This window comes from Furipterus horrens, unplaced genomic scaffold (genome assembly GCF_987537825.1).
Source record: "Furipterus horrens unplaced genomic scaffold, mFurHor1.1.pri manual_scaffold_1, whole genome shotgun sequence".
NCBI classification, from domain to species: Eukaryota; Metazoa; Chordata; class Mammalia; order Chiroptera; family Furipteridae; genus Furipterus; species Furipterus horrens.
The window spans coordinates 64,733,908-64,750,238 of record NW_028327171.1 but is presented as its reverse complement, the minus strand read 5'-3'; the positions used below and the strand labels follow the sequence as shown (position 1 = coordinate 64,750,238).

The following is a 16,331-nucleotide window of genomic DNA, read 5'->3' as shown; positions in this document are numbered from 1 at the left end:
ATGGGACAACTGTAATAGAAAAATAATTTTTTAAAAAAGAAAAAAGATATTGGAAAAAAAAATAATAGACTTTATTAGAAAATTAAAAAGTATTAACCATCAACCAAAGGATTACAGTAGTCTATGACGCAAAATTATTTATTAACTATCTAGATTAGTTTAAGTGTTGGCTTCATTATAGTCAGGAGCCATGAACTGATCATTCTGAAGACAGTGTTTATATAATACAGGAACTGTCTCTTCTAAATTAGCGAAATCAGGAGAAAATAAACAATTCCATGGACAGTCAGGATGCAGGGAACTAGGCAACACCTGCTGAGGTCACATGCAAAGAGCATCAGATCAGCTTTATCTCCATTTCCTTTCTTATTTATATACCTCAGAAAAGGTACTCCGGCCTACTCCTGAATGAAAAAATAAAGTGCACAGTTTAAAACAAACTGTAAAGTCATATTTATTTGCATTAAAATATGAATGACCTGTATGAACACAAATTTAAGAGGCACATCTGTTATGCACAATACATGTTATATACACAGTAGTATCTGTAGATACATCAGTGGTTTGAGTGAAAACACAGTACCCAAACATTCCTGATACAAAATAAATTACTCAGTCACAGTCTAATCATACAAGACAGTTAATATTTTAAGTTATGTACCACCGAATCACTAGCTACATGTACAACCAAAATGGAGTTTGTTTAATGAAAAAAATATCTTCAATTATGCATAAATGATACTTTCAGGATGATTTTCATCTTTTAAATAAACTACATTGATATCATTTCTATTTATATATAGCCTCTTAAACTATGATTGAAGACAGACATTACTTCATCTTTTAAAGGTATAACTATAGAGAATATGCTAAACTATTGCCCCCAATTCCAACACTGCCACTATAATTTTGAGATGCAATCAAGTTATTTAAATTCTAATTTTAGAGCATGAGATTCACAGCCCTATTTGGCAAATTGTTTTCTCTCAAAAGTGTTAACAAATTGTCCTAAACTATCTCATATATTGGAGAAATTCAAGTTTAAAAAAAAATCTTAAAATGCTTTAGGTTAAAGCTGATACTGTATGTGGAGATTTTGATAAATTGAACACTTTCCAAGACTTTCATAAAAATATCTTTTTTATCTTTTTTCAATTCTAAAATCTCCTAAAGATTTACATGAAATCCAAGAGAGCACTGAATATTTTTGAAATGCAGTAAAGGATTCATCTTTGGCATTTCTCCATTAGTCCTAAAATAAAAAATGTCAACAAACATTTTCTATTTTTCTACCTACCTACTTTGGACATTTTCTGTACACAAAAGTGTTTAAAGTTGTATTTTAATAGCAGTTTAGATCTGCAAAAAATATTAAATTTAGCTTTTTTACTGAGAAGCTATGTTCTGATGTTGCTGAAATGAGTTTGCTTACTTCTTTCTCAGTGATAGAAAATTCAACATCCTTTCAAATTTAACAATGGATAAAGCAATTTAACAAAAATGTTGACCAGAGTATAATTTTTGAATAATGACATGAAGCATGCCTCTATTAAGGGGAAAAAAGATCCTCAGATAATATGGGAATCACAAAAACAAAACTGTTATATTTTCTTCTTGGTCCCTGCAGCTTTTCTAAAAGGAAACAGACCAGAACAAAACTGCTGCAAGTGCTGACTGGTGGAAATTTTTTCACATTGCCTTTCATATTAAATTTCTACATTACTTCCAATATCCACAAAATTTTTGCTCTCATCACACACTAACCTTAAGGCTAAAAACAGTGCGACTACTTTAAAATGACAGCAGGGAATAATGCCAGGTTTTTATAAATGAGCATATTTTTCCTCATTCAAAACTAAATATGGGGGAAATCTCAGTGAAACTGAATCAAATGCAAGCTACATTCTCCAAGGCTTACTGAAAATAAACAAAGAAACAAAAACATAAAACAAATCCTGTAGCTAATTATTGCTGCTTACCAACATCTGCAAAAGCCTTGAATAACAAAAAAGTGATAGTAATGATGGCTTTTACTGTGACATTAGCATCTTTTAAAAATACAACACCACCCCCCCCCCCCCCCCCACTGTTTGCTAACCAAGCTGAATCATGGAAATTCAAGCAGACAATGATGCATGGCAGATGAAGGAACTAGAATACATGAATTGGGTATTTCCACTACCTGGTATTAAAACATTTTATAAAGAGAAATTGATCCAATAAATATATTTTAAAACTTGGGATAATGCAGATTACGTGAATAGGACACATAATGGAACACTGAATTTGTGAAAGTAATTTTGAGTATTACATTTGTAGCTTATATTAATAATACTGCTGTCTCCCAGCCAATGCAAATATCTGACATCAACACTGTCCTTCAAGTATAGTACAAATTATTAGTTACATGTGATAACCAAGTACATAAATTACCAGCTCCTACTAATACAATTTAGTAAGAACTAGGAATCCTATAATCAGTACTAGGAAATGTTTACAGAATATAATTTTAAGTGCATATGGTTATCTTCTTCCAGAATCCAGAAAATGTAGCCACCCATGCTATTAGAGTTTTACCTCAATTCTATCATTTTCAAAGTATTTGTTGGAATGGGATTTCTCCAAAATTAAATAGGACCAATCTGGTCACATTCAAACCTAAAACGAATGTTATATAAATTCTTGTATATCTGAATATTGCTTTTTAGGTAAATTTTTGAGATATTTTAGAGACTCTTTTTTTTTTTTCTTTTTTTTTGGAGGATGTGGTCTGATAAAAAGGAGTAGATCATCAGACAAGGTCACAAATAATAATTATCATTCCTCCACAATTTAGTTGAAGTTAGTCTTCTGTAAATGCTTATTGGGAATTTCTAAAGCACTGACTTGAAGAGGCCAAGAACCTCCATCAATCCCTGCCTGGATAGCCACTCCTGTCACCACTGCCAGGTCAGGGTCTACAGATGTGTTGGGATCTTTTCCAAAGAACTCTTGGATGACTTGGCGGATTCTAGGAATACGAGTAGAGCCCCCAACCAAAACCACCTCATCAATCTCAGTCTTTTCCAAGTGGCCTTCTTTTAATACTTGCTGAATGGGTACAAGTATTTTCTGGAAGAGATCTTCATTAAGGCTGTCAAAGAGCTTCCGTGATATTTCTGTTTCAAATAAAACCTGACTTTCTCCACTTTTCTTTTCAGAAAGACCAGCTCCAAACACGCTGTTCACATGGTGGCCATCTGCTGGGGACAGCCTGTCCTTTGGCAGTTCAGTATCACCACTTTGAGGTTCCTTCTTGTCCTTCTCCTCTACCGTTAGTAATACTGACATTTGGGCAGACTGATGAAGAGTCAGATTTAGTTTGACCATTTCCACAGCTTGTCTTAATCTGTGAATTTCTTCTTTCCTAGAGGGTAGGAAGTCATATGTTTGATGTATCTGTTTATATAAGTACTGAAGCAATCTCTGATTGAAGTCCTGTCCTCCAAGTTTATTGTTTCCTAAGTTAAAAATAAAAGAGTTTATATTATAGTTATTCATGTATGTGTGTATACATGTATCTGTGTAGTATGTAAATATAAAAATAATATTCTGGGAATAACAAAGTCTGTATTTAATGTATTAAGATTTTACTCATACAAAGACTGATTAATAGTAACTGGGTTGAAATGATTTTAACTTAAATGTGTACTACCCAAAAAACAGTACACATCTGTGTTAAATTTTTTAAATGCTGTAAAAGGAAGTATCTCTTAATGATATCAAATATTTGTTCCAGAAAATGGAGACTGAGAACACAGACTGGCTTTTAAGTAGCAATTCAGACTCTAACTATCATTCAACAGAAGAATGTCCTTCTTATAAAAGTATCAGTAGGCATTTTATCTTCTAAAAAGTCCTTTGTTTGCTTAAAAGATGAAAAACAAACAAAAAAAAAAAAAAAAAAGTGACTGAAAAGGAAGAGTAATGTAATATATATCCGCAGCACTGAACTTGGTTCTAAAGGGAGTCCAGTTAGAAGGAAGGCAAATGAAGAAGTTTGACCACTTGTAACTTACAGTTCCACTTTTCAAACAGGCTTATTAATTCTTTAATATAAATTAAACTTTTTAAAAGATTTTTGATGAAAAAATCCTATCACTTCCTAGAGAATACTAACAATATCTATTTTGTGAAACAGATTATCAAATGAAATAAATTGATCATCCTTCATTTTAAAAGGATTTCTTTCCTTCTGGTCCCTTCACCATGGCCATGAAAAGTACTGGTTCAGGTAGCTAGCATTGGCAGTATTTTATTTGACTTATAGGATGCCCATTTTTGAGACTTAACTTTTTGCTGTAAAGACACAGAAATGATGGCATAAAATTACATATGTGGAAGATTACCAAAATGAAGTCAAAGAATAATGAAAAAAGTTTTTAAATAAACACGTCACACATTAGATACGTTAATGTGCCTGAACCTCTTTAACTCTGTATTTGTCTTACCAGACATGGCCCGGGTTAAAAACATTCCTCCTTGTTTATTCAGCAATGACACATCTAGAGTTCCTCCGCCCAAATCTATCACCAAGACATGAAAGACATCAGCCTTGTGGAGACCATAGGCCATAGCTGCCGCTGTGGGTTCGTTTATTACCCTTAAGATCTTCAGTCCTGTATGATTGGTTGGAGGAAAGAACAACTCATGAGAGGGCACAATTAAGAAATTCCTTCCCACTCACCCTCACATGTTAAGTGTCTTCTATGACATGAACTTCACTGAGTAGTAATGAGAAAGAACAGTCACAAAATCCAATAAAAATAATGAAATGGAAAGGATGAATATCAGTTCCTCTAAATGGGTATCATTAAAATTGTCCTAAGATTATAATAAAATAAAGGCCCAAATTCAGTGGAGTACATCATTCTATTCTTAATTAATATTTAATTGTTTTTAAAAATCTGAGCCTCTTATCATTTCCATATTTACCTTGGAATTTGTGAGCAAAACATTAATCGTTGTATACTTTAAGAAATTGCCCTGGCTGGTGTGGCTCAGTGGATTGAGTGCCGGCCTGCAAACCCAAAGGTTGCTGGTTTGATTCCCAGTCAGGGCACATGCCTGGGTTGCAGGCCATGTCCCTGGCTGGGAACACGGGAGAGGCAACTGAGCTATGCATCTCACACATTGATGTTTCTCTCCCTTTCTTTCTCCATTCCTTCCCTTCTCTCTAAAAATAAATAAATAAAATCTTTAAAAAAAAAAAAAAGAAAGAAATTGCTGTGGAAATGAGATAAACTTATTGTGTTCTTCTTTTAAAAATTACTTTTTAATAAAAAGAAAAATGAATAAACAGAAAAAAAGAAAAATCTAGATGTTAAAATAGCTACAACAATACACTTAAGTTCTTAAAATATAAGACCCTCAAATGCAAATCTGAAATACAACAAATCTTATTTTGATTTGTTGTGTATGTGCAGGCAAAAGATCAGATTTCCCTGAGCAAAATTCCTGCTTTAAACTAACTGCCACATGAGTAGTCTGGAAAGTAATACAGCTTTCTGTATCAGGAGCCATAAAAACTATTCAGACTCTTTAAGAATTTATTCAAAGATCATAATACCCTTCACCTTAGTTCTCTGACTTCATCACTTACTCTGCTCTGGTCATGCTGGCTAACGTCCCATGTTCTTATGCCACAGCACATTTGCATCTTGTGACTGAACCACTGGCCATTCTCTCTCCTGCAACACACTTCCCCTATATATCTCCTTGGCTACCCACCTTGCTTCTTTTAAATATGCTTAAGTGTCACTTTCTCAATGAGGCCTACCTGAACACTCTTTAAAAACCTGTAGGACCTCCTATTCTCTGACCACCCAGCAATCCTGTCCCCTTACTCTGCTCTTTTTTTCCCCCATAGTATATTACTTTCTGATAGACATTGTATCAAGGTTCTCAACCAGAGGCCATTATACCCTTCCAGGGACACTTGGTAATGTCTGGAGAAAAGACAGTCACCACTTAGATGGAGAGGATTCTGCTCGCATCTGATAAGTAGAGGTTAGGGTTGCTGCAAAATATCCTGTAGTACACTGGACAGTCCCCCACAACAAAGAATTATCCAGCCCAAAATGTCAATAATGCTAAAGGTGAGGAACCGTATAATATACTTATCTTTAATGGTGATATTCTATTTCCCTATAGTAGAATAAAAGTTCCATGAGAACAGGAATTTATCTGATTATATGAGTATTAGTTCAGATTTGCATTTAGTAAGGGATTTATCTGTTCAATATAAATTCCATGAGGACAGAAATATATTGAGACACTCAATAGTTGTTGAATGGTGTTAAATGAATTCTCTTCCACCACAGACTTTTAAAAAATATTATATTCTTTTACTATTAAAGAAAGTTTAGAAGAAAAAACTTGTTTCTAACAAGTGTCCATGTTCTCCCTCCGCATTTGCCATGTATCTTACTGGTTGTTGTGGTGATATACACATTTCATGTTATGCTATACAACTTTCTTAATTATGGTTTACAAAGTAATACATTTTACTATGGAAGATTTTTAACCTCAGAAACTTTTGATAAAAATATAACTCAGGAAAAGGTAATAGTACCTGCAAGGTTAGCAGCTTCGATTGTTGAATTTCTCTGTTTTAGATCAAATTCTGCTGGTACAGAAATAACGGCATTGGCAACTGGCATTCCAAGATATTCTTCTGCCATTTCCTTTAATTTCAGTAATAATCTAGAGCCAACATATTCCGGGGAAACAGTGATGGTCTCATTACTTGTCACAGAAAACTCAACCATTCCATTTTTGTTTAAAACCTGTGAAAAGGTTTTGCAAAGAAAATAAAAACATGGAGAAGTATATATATTTACATGCATATATATAATGGACATATTTAATCAAAACTTACCTTTAAAAGGTCATAAAATTCATTTGTAATCTAGCAACTACATTTATTAAGATCAGAAATTATTAAAAATTATACTTTAAAATCTATAAAATAAATCCACACCATAATTTTTGATTAACAGAATAAAACATTAATCACCAAGCACATCAATGGAACATAACAGATTCTCAATATACACTTGTTAAATGAAAGAAAAAAAAAACGAATGATGAACAATAGGGAATAATACTTGCTAAATCATGTTGTAACTAAAGATATTCTTTTTCTTAAAATTAACTTGTCCCAAAAGTAATAGATAACTGAAAGAATGTTCTGGTACTTATTAGCAAGAATAATTTTAGTATTTCATTATGTTCTTATCCAAGAATCAAATATCACTTACATTCTCGTTTCCATGAAAACATGTATTATGTATTAGTTCATTATCCTTGATAATGTAGTTTTCCATTTAAAAAACTAGATTAATTCTAAAACATACTATCCTAGATTCACCAAGACTACATTAACATCAACAGTAAAGAGAATTAGTCTGCTCTAAGATATGAGAATGCTGCCCCAGTAATTCTAGACTACAGTATTAGTTTTTAATCAAGAAAACCTGACCTTCCAAAAAAGTATTTCACCTCTATGACTAAAACAAAGACAAGCTACACACTATTTTAAATAAAGTCCAAAGATACCAGTAACACCAGAGCCCACATGAAAATACCCCCCCCCCAAATCAGATTATATTAGAAACTTATGAACAACAACAGAAAGATATTAACTATTGGCTCAATTAGTAATGGACCCAAAACTGTGATTTAGAGGAAAATGTATAGTTTTATATTATTACATGAGAAAGATTATAAATTAATAAAGTTTCCTTAGAAAGAAGCTAAAAAATGCATGGAGAATTTTTTTTGTCTTTTGAAAATGGGTAAAAGAATTGAGAGTTCTTATGGATGGGTTCAATAAGCAATACTGACATAGCTATCTATTTTAAAACCTATCATTTAAAATCCCACTTTGTAGTCACCCTGGCTGGTGTGGCTCAGTTGGTTGGTCATTGTCCCACAAATTGAAAGTTCGCTAGTTTAATTCCTGTTTGGGGCACATGCCTGGGTTGTGGTTTAATCCCTGGTTGGGGACGTTTGAGAGGCAACCAATAGATATTTCTCTCTTGCATAGATGTTTCTCTCCCTCTCATCCTCTCTCCCTTCCCCTCTCTCTCAAATAAAAAAAATTTTATATAATAAAATCCCACTTTGTATTATACAAGAAAAACCTTTATATGAAATAATCATTTAAATGTTTAAAAGAAAAATACTCATGTAGAAGCATTAGAAAAAAAAACAAACAGCGGATAGTATTGGAAAGGCATTGTAAGCACCATAAAGAGTCCAAAATCATTTAAAACATTTATTAAGAGACAATTTTACTACATAAAAACTGATGCTCTTGTCAGCTGAAAAACAAAATTATGTATCATCAGGGGAAAAAAAAAGGAAAACCTACTGAAAACATATCATAAATATATTTAATGTCATCAAGGAAAAGATAAACACCCCAAAAGAAAATAGGACAAAGAATAAGAAATGGATTACTAAAGAAAATAAAACTACCAATTAAGCTATTTTCAACTCTGACCTCACTAGAAATAACAGTGATTAATACAAGATACCACTTTTTATTTATCTATTGTCAAAGATTAAAATAACTAGCGAAGATATATGTAGTCCACAAAACAGCAGTTAAGAGCACAAAACCTTTTTGGTGTACAATTTGACAATATAAATCAAAAGCCTTAACACATGTGTACATCTGACCTATCAATTCTACTTCTAGAATTCAAATTTAGAAAATTATCCAAGAAATGAAAAAAGATATACGTAGAAGGATATTCAGTGAAGCTCCAACATTAGTAGGAAACCAGGAAAAAAAAAAAATCTATACTGATAGGGATTGGGTAATTTAAATAGTTCAATAGTCATTGCAACAACCAGAAGTCATTCCACAAAACCATGAAAAATAATGATGTGACTGTACTGTCCATGACATGTTGATGAGGTTTAAACAACTCATAAAACAGAATGCCTATTTGATATTTTTATGTATGCAAATATATATACACTCAATATGTATATACTAATAAAGAAAATATATCCATCCATCCATCCATCCATAATACATGAAGCCTCATTAGCTTTCCAGCTACAATAAGTTAGGCAACATTCTAAGGATGGCAGAGCAAGAATATGATAAGGTCCTAAGTCCTTCATAGCATTGTGGAGCCAGTGAATTGACTCGTGCTGGACCTGTGAAATTGCTTGTTATATGAGATCATATATCTTCTAGGCAGGTTGAGCCAGATGAAATGAAAAGTTTTATAACTTGTAGCCAAAGCATTAATTGAAATAATATATTGAACTAAAATGAAAATAGATTTTAGCTTAATTACAGTACTTACCTTAAATGGATATCTGCCAATTTCAGCTTCTAGTTCCTCTGGGGTAAAAATCTTGCCTATGAATCTTTTGGCATCATATATTGTATTCTGAGGATCTGAATCTGCCAGCTCTATACTTTCATACCCCACATAAACATCATGGTCAGTAAAAGACACCATGCTGGGTATGCTGATATGCCCATTTCCATCTGGAATGACCTTTACTTTTCCTGTGCCAGGAAAAAATACCCCAACAGAGCAGTAGGTGGTGCCAAGGTCAATGCCAATCACTTTGGGAGTAGGCAATGGTAAATACTGTTGTGACAAATAGCCAGCCAACAGGAGAGTCAAAACAGCTGATCCTGAAATACAATCAAATTAAAAGGTATGTCTTATCAAACTAGTACAATATGCTAAATTACTAAAGTACCTTTTAATACCACTCTTTGAAACAATATATACCCTCTCAAAATATTTTCTTTTATAGTACAGGTAACACTTCTCTCAAACATCAAGTTTTTCACAGTGTAAATTAAAAGAAATGCAATTAAACTAAGATAACAAAAATCTGTTTGTGTACTTCACTATAGGTGAATAAAGGTATAAAATGTAAAAACATGTTGATAACAATTGTGCTGATGTTGACAGGAAAAATCCATTCATCTGGAGAAGATAGATATGATCAATTGATTACTTAGGTTTTATAACTTTATAATTAGCCTTAGTCATCATCATTAAAATTCCCACAGCAAAAACTGCTTTTGTAAGGCTGAAATTCTTTACCCTCTTATCTCCTTTTTTCTTTCAACAGGATGAGATGGATAAACTGGATAAAATGATTTTATAAGTTGGTTAGGTATTAAACTGTCACTTAACAGCACATAGTTAACTTTTTCTGTATTAAAATATCAATTAAGGACACACTTGCAGAATATTTAGGAAAGAAGCATAGAAGCGTGCCCTGTAAACTTCATGATGACAACAATAAACGATAGCTCGTTGCAGGCAGGTGTTGTCCACTGTTGTATCCTGTACACCAAGAAGGGTTCCTAGTAAACAGCAGATGTTCAGTCATTGTTAATTCATGAGAGTAACAAGTATGAACAAAGGCCGTGCATACTGTAAACCTAAGTGCTGAAAAAAGGTGTCACTTAGAATAGTGCATTAATTTGATATTTCGTTTACCGAGACTGTGTTAACCTCCTGTGTCGTCCATCCATGTGAGGAATGACCTAAAACCTCAATTTATAGGAATGTGTTTTTACTAATCGTTAGGTCATTCTCATGAAGACATAATTCAAAGACGTGAAATCAAGTGCCAACCCCACTTTCCTCTTGCTCCTACGTGCAAAATTTCAGAAGCATTTCATCACCTTCTTGTCCCAGGAGGGCAATTCCTGACCGGGACTGACGGAAAGAGCACTGGACTATACAGCAAAGAGGCCTGGACCTCTCAAAGTCCTGCAACCCTACAATCTACCGCTCAGAATGCTGCTGGGGCCCCTCCCCCTCCTTCCACAAAGGGATGCTGGAGATGCACGTTCCTGCAGCCTCTCAAAGACCCCTATTAAACCGACAATTCTAAATCGACGTTGTTTTGGAAAGAACTGTTCCGGGCCCGACGTCCCTGGAATGTAGGCAGAAGGTTGATGCAGGCCCTACGTGGTGGGCCTATTCGGGCCTGGGCCACCCTAAAAGCGACTCCCGAAGCGATTTCCAAACCTGCTCCCTGGACAGCCTAAAACCGCCTCTATATCACCTTTCCGACGCCCTTCCTGCTGGGCCACCTTGATCTAGCAGGTGTGGCAACCACCCCCACCCATCCTGGCCTCCCCAAAATGCTCCAGTGCCCACAACAGCGACAGAGACCCCCACAATCACCGACCTAAAATCGTCATCTCTCCGGCCATCACAATCCCGCCGAAGAGGTTTGGGATGACTGTACCAGACGTGAGGCACCGCCCCCAAGCCGCCAGGCAGCCTCGCGGCCCCCTGGGAAATGTAGTCCTCTTGCTTGGACGCAAACGGAGAAACTACATTTTCGACCAGAGAAAGGACTTTATTTACCGTGAGGTCGTGAAGCTGGGAGCCTCCATTCAACCGCTGCCAGTGACCACTGAACCGCCCTCCCACGCACGGATCATCGGGCCTATTAGGCTGAGGTGGAGGAGAGCCAAGAAGGCGGATTGGAATTTATAATCAAACCACAGGCGCCTCAAACTAACTTGCGGCGTAAACTTACTTCCTCTTTAGCACCGCCCCACCGCTTTGCTTTCTGGGAAGTGTAGTTTCGGCCTGCTCCCATTTGCGTAGGGATAGTAAGGTCCATTTGCTTTTGTTTGAGGAAGCAGGAAGAGAAGGAGTTTACCTCTAACTAGGCCTGATTGCAGTTTTTGTTCCTTCGTTCTGTCTATTTTTTAAAGTGTGCTCTTTTGCCTGCCATTTAGATTCTAGATAAGGTTTCGCTAACGCCGTCCCAGCCTCCCTAGAAGAACCCCATGCTCAGCCGGTGTCCCTGAAACTCCGATAACATCCTCAGCCCCCTCTGGTTTTGTTTTGGGATAAATGAATTTAAGCAATTTTCAAGAGGGTTTATCCAAGAGAGCAGGGACACATTACCTCTATTGCTAACGCTGAAGTGGGCCATTAAAAGCAAAAACGAGGAACACCGTAGGCTTTTCTTGGCTTAGTCCTAAGTGGTAGGACAAGCGTTCATCGACAGGTCTTGTAACGTGTAATAGCCGTATAGTGTTTTGGGGTATTAGTCTATGATAGACCTGATTTTGCTCAGTGTGTGGTCACTAGTAGTATCATACTTAGTGGCTCCTCCAGACAGTTTTTGGCTGTTAAGTTTACGATAACTGATCCTGGAAGACTGAAATTTGTTTCCTAACCTGAGATGTAAATCAAACAGCTCCTGTTGACTGTCGATTTAAAAATGTGTAATAAAATCTTGATGGTTATTGAAGCTGAATTATAGTTAATGGGGATTCATTTTACTGTTCTCTCCACTTATTGTATTTTTATATCTATTATAAGACATAAGTGTATGTTCTGTGTCCGTAGTGAGTACTCTTCAGTATAATTTCAGTATAATTCAGTATAATAATAATAAATGCATATTCACTGGTGCGATTCCGTCCTGCGTGTCTGTTCTGCGGAGCAGAAGTCATTTATCTCCGTCCGCGTTCTCTCCCACCTAAGTGCGTGCTACCACCCCATGGAAGATTCTATGGACATGGACTTCGGTTGTGAACTCAAAGCTGACAAAGATTATCACTTTAAGGTGGATAATGATGAAAATGAGCACCAATTATCCTTACGAACGGTCAGTTTAGGGGCCGGGGCAAAGGACGAGCTGCACATTGTGGAAGCAGAGGCCATGAATTACGAAGGCAGTCCCATTAAAGTGACCCTGGCGACCCTGAAAATGTCTGTGCAGCCCACGGTTTCCCTTGGCGGCTTTGAAATAACCCCACCTGTGGTCTTGCGGTTGAAGTGCGGCTCAGGGCCTGTGCATGTTAGCGGGCAGCACTTAGTAGCTGTGGAGGAAGATGCAGAGTCAGAAGACGAAGAGGAGGAGGACGTGAAGCTCCTGAGTATGTCCGGGAAGCGCTCCGCCCCCGGAGGTGGCAGCAAGGTCCCACAGAAAAAAGTAAAACTTGCTGCCGATGAAGATGATGATCAGGATGACGAGGACGACGATGATGATGAAGATGATGATGATGATGATTTCGAGGATGAGGAAGCTGAAGAAAAAGCTCCAGTAAAGAAATCTATACAAGATACTCCAGCCAAAAATGCACAAAAATCAAACCAGAATGGAAAAGACTCAAAACCGTCAACACCAAGATCAAAAGGTCAAGAATCCCTCAAAAAACAGGAAAAAACTCCTAAAACACCAAAAGGACCTAGTTCTGTAGAAGACATAAAAGCAAAAATGCAAGCAAGTATAGAAAAAGCGCCTTGAACAACCCTGGGCACTACTGGTAAATTAAGCCCAAAGATGGGGAAAGAGGAAAAGGAGAGAAATGTAGTCCATACTGAGTATCATCAGCAATCCAGACTGAAGTCTTCTATTTTAATCTCAATCCCCTTTCCTGATTGACCGCTCAGCCAGGCCCCCCCTCCGGGCTGCACGCGATCTCCCTCTTAACCTCTAAAGCACTTTTCTTTTGACTGCTGTGATTCAGTGAACTTTTCTTGCTGTTGTTCATTTGCCTTACCTTTTTGACCATGTTTTAAACACCTTTGTATCTCCCTAGCTGCTCAATAAATATTTGAATGACTCAAAAAAAAAATGCATATTCAAACATTTAGTGTCTTAGGCCAACACAAAATTATTATTTTACAATTCCACAGATCACAAATTTGGTACAAGTCTTACTGAACTAAATCAAATCAGCAGGGCTGAATTCCTTTCCGGAGGTTCTAGGAAAGAATTGTTTTCTGCTATTTGGTGGCAGAATTAATTTCTACATAATTGTAAGATCAAGGTCTCGATTTTCTTGGTAACTGTAAACTAAAGGCCGTTTATAGCAATCTATAGATTCAGCATAATTCCTATCAAGATTCCAATGACATATTTCATAGAACTAGAACAAATATTTCAAAAATTTATATGAAACCACAAAAGGCCTGCATAGCAACAGCGATCCTGAAAAAAGAAGAACAAAGTTGGAGGAATCGTACTACCTGATATCAAACTATACCATAAGGCCATAGTAATGAAAACTTCTTGGTGTTGACATAAAAAAAGACACATAGATCAATGGAACAGAACAGAGAGCCCAGAAATAAACCCACACCTTTAGAGTCAATTAATATGCTACAGAGGAAGCAAGCACATACAATGGGCTAAAGACAGTTTATTCATTAAATGATGTTGGGAAAATTGAACAGATATTTTCAGAAAAATGAAACTAGGCTTCTTTCTTACACCACACACAAGAATAAATTCAAACTGTATCAAAGACTTAAATGTTAGACCTGAAACCATAAAAATCCTGGAAGAAAACATAGGCAGCAAAATTTTAGACATTGCTCTTAGCAGCTTTTTATTGGATCTATCTCCCAAGACAAAGGAAACAAAGAATAGACAAATGGGACTACATCAAATTAAAAAGGTTTTGCACAGCAAAGGAAATCATCAACAAAATAAAAACATAACCCACAGAATGGGAGAACATATTCACTGATACATCTGATAAGGGGTTTAATATCCAAAATTTATGAAGTATTATAAAACTCAACCCAAAAAGAACCCAATTAAAAAATAGGCAAAAGACCTGACTGGACACTTCTCTAAAGAGGACATACAAATGGCAAATACACATATGAAAAGATGGTCAACATCACTAATCATCAGAGAAAGGCAAATTAAAACTACAATGAGATATCACCTCACATCTGTCAGAATGACAATCATTAATAAACCAACAAACAAGTGCTGGCGAGGTTGTGGAAAAAAGGGAACCCTAGAGCACTGTTGGTGGGAATTCAGACTGGTGCATCCACAATTGAAAGCACTATAGATACCTCAAAAAATTAAAAATGGATCTGCCTTTTGACTCAGTGATCCTAATTCTGGGACTATATCTGAAGGAATCCAAAACACTAATTTGAAAGAACATAAGCACCCCTATGTTCATTGCAGTGCTATTTACAATTGCCAAGATATGGAAGGAGCCCAAGTGTCCATCAATAGATGAATGGATAAAACAACTATGGAACATTTACACAATGGGATAGTACTTGGCTATAAAAAAAGAAGAAAATTTTATCCTTTGCAAACAGTATGGATGGTCCTGGAGAACATTATGCTAAGAGAAATAAGCCAGGCAGAGAAAGACAAATACCATATTATTTCACTCTTATGTGGAATCCAATGAACAAACTCAACTAACAAGCAAAACAGAGATAGATTCATAGATGGAGAGCAGATGATAGCTAGTGGGGGAAGGGGTTGGGGGTGGAAGAATTGAGCAAAAAGGAGAAAGGACTCATGGACATGGGCAAAAGCGTGGTGATTGCTGGGGAGAGGGCGATATAAGGGGACTAAATGGTAATGGAAAAAATAAAATAAATATTAAATAAGAAAAAAAGCACTGGACATCTAACAACTTAGAGCTGAACATGTGTGCTCTGGAAAACTGCCTTGGACCAATCAAAGTGACTCAATTAGTGATGATAAAGGCACTGATGCAGAAGATGAATATGAACAGTGATGAATATGAATATGTGAGTGAGAAGTCTTATTTCTAAGTCTCTATTACTTTATATATATATGTGATTTTAAATGTTCATTGAAAGCTAAATTGTTACATTAAATGTCATGGGAAAAAATAAATTTCATCAGCTCAAAAGTACTAAATATAATAATCTAAACCATCTAAATTGGGAGTAGCTGTTGTTACTTATTCCTTCCTATTTGCCTACAATCAGAGGAGCAATGAAATACTTAGATAACAATGTTGGTAAAACTATTCCAGTTGTTTCTCATTGTTACAGTAATGTTATGAAGAGCAGAAAACAACAGATGGAATATGGAAAGAAATGTGGATATACTGATTTCTTCATTTTTCTCTGCAGCGAGTTAATAGGTGTTTTATAGAATGGAGCATTTAAAACATAGGAGCTTAAATAGAATTTTGTGGGGTCTCTTTTATAAGGACACTAATCCCATTAATAAGGGTCCCACTCTCATGATCTAGTCACCTCCCAAAGATCCATCTTCCTTATACCATCACTTTGGGGATTATATTTTAACATGTAAATGAGGGCAGAGGGTACAAACATTCAGTCTTAACAATTATACACATAGAAAAAAGAATACGATAAAAATATCTGAGAAACAATAAGAATTGAATAGAGTGTTTATTTACTAATATTGCATTAAAATTACTTTCCTATATGCAAACAACATGTTAGAAAAAAATGGCTGCAAAGATCTCATTTACAGTAGCAAACAAAAAGATAAAATCC

At 35.8% G+C, this 16,331-nt stretch overlaps 1 protein-coding gene and 1 pseudogene across 1 annotated transcript; one reads left to right on the top strand and one right to left on the bottom strand.

The window, feature by feature from the left end:
* Positions 1-2,788: 2,788 nt before the first annotated feature.
* Positions 2,789-11,298, bottom strand: HSPA13 (heat shock protein family A (Hsp70) member 13). Its single transcript, XM_090287604.1, has 5 exons — positions 11,233-11,298; positions 9,369-9,709; positions 6,614-6,827; positions 4,491-4,658; positions 2,789-3,500 (listed from the first exon to the last, which is right to left on the bottom strand). The coding sequence occupies exons 1-5, from the start codon at positions 11,255-11,257 to the stop codon at positions 2,833-2,835; spliced, it is 1,416 nt and encodes a 471-aa protein (XP_090143730.1). The 5' UTR covers positions 11,258-11,298; the 3' UTR covers positions 2,789-2,832.
* Positions 11,299-12,482: 1,184 nt separating this feature from the next.
* Positions 12,483-13,640, top strand: LOC150021246 (nucleophosmin pseudogene; annotated as a pseudogene).
* Positions 13,641-16,331: the final 2,691 nt, after the last annotated feature.

Coding starts and splice junctions, on each gene's coding strand:
- HSPA13 (XM_090287604.1), bottom strand. CDS start 11,257: ATGGCCGGAGAGATGACGATTTTAG. Junction 9,710..11,232: donor CGGAGAGATGACGATTTTAG/GTCGGTGATTGT, acceptor ATTGTATTTCAG/GATCAGCTGTTTTGACTCTC. Junction 4,659..6,613: donor CGAAGCTGCTAACCTTGCAG/GTACTATTACCT, acceptor CCAATCATACAG/GACTGAAGATCTTAAGGGTA.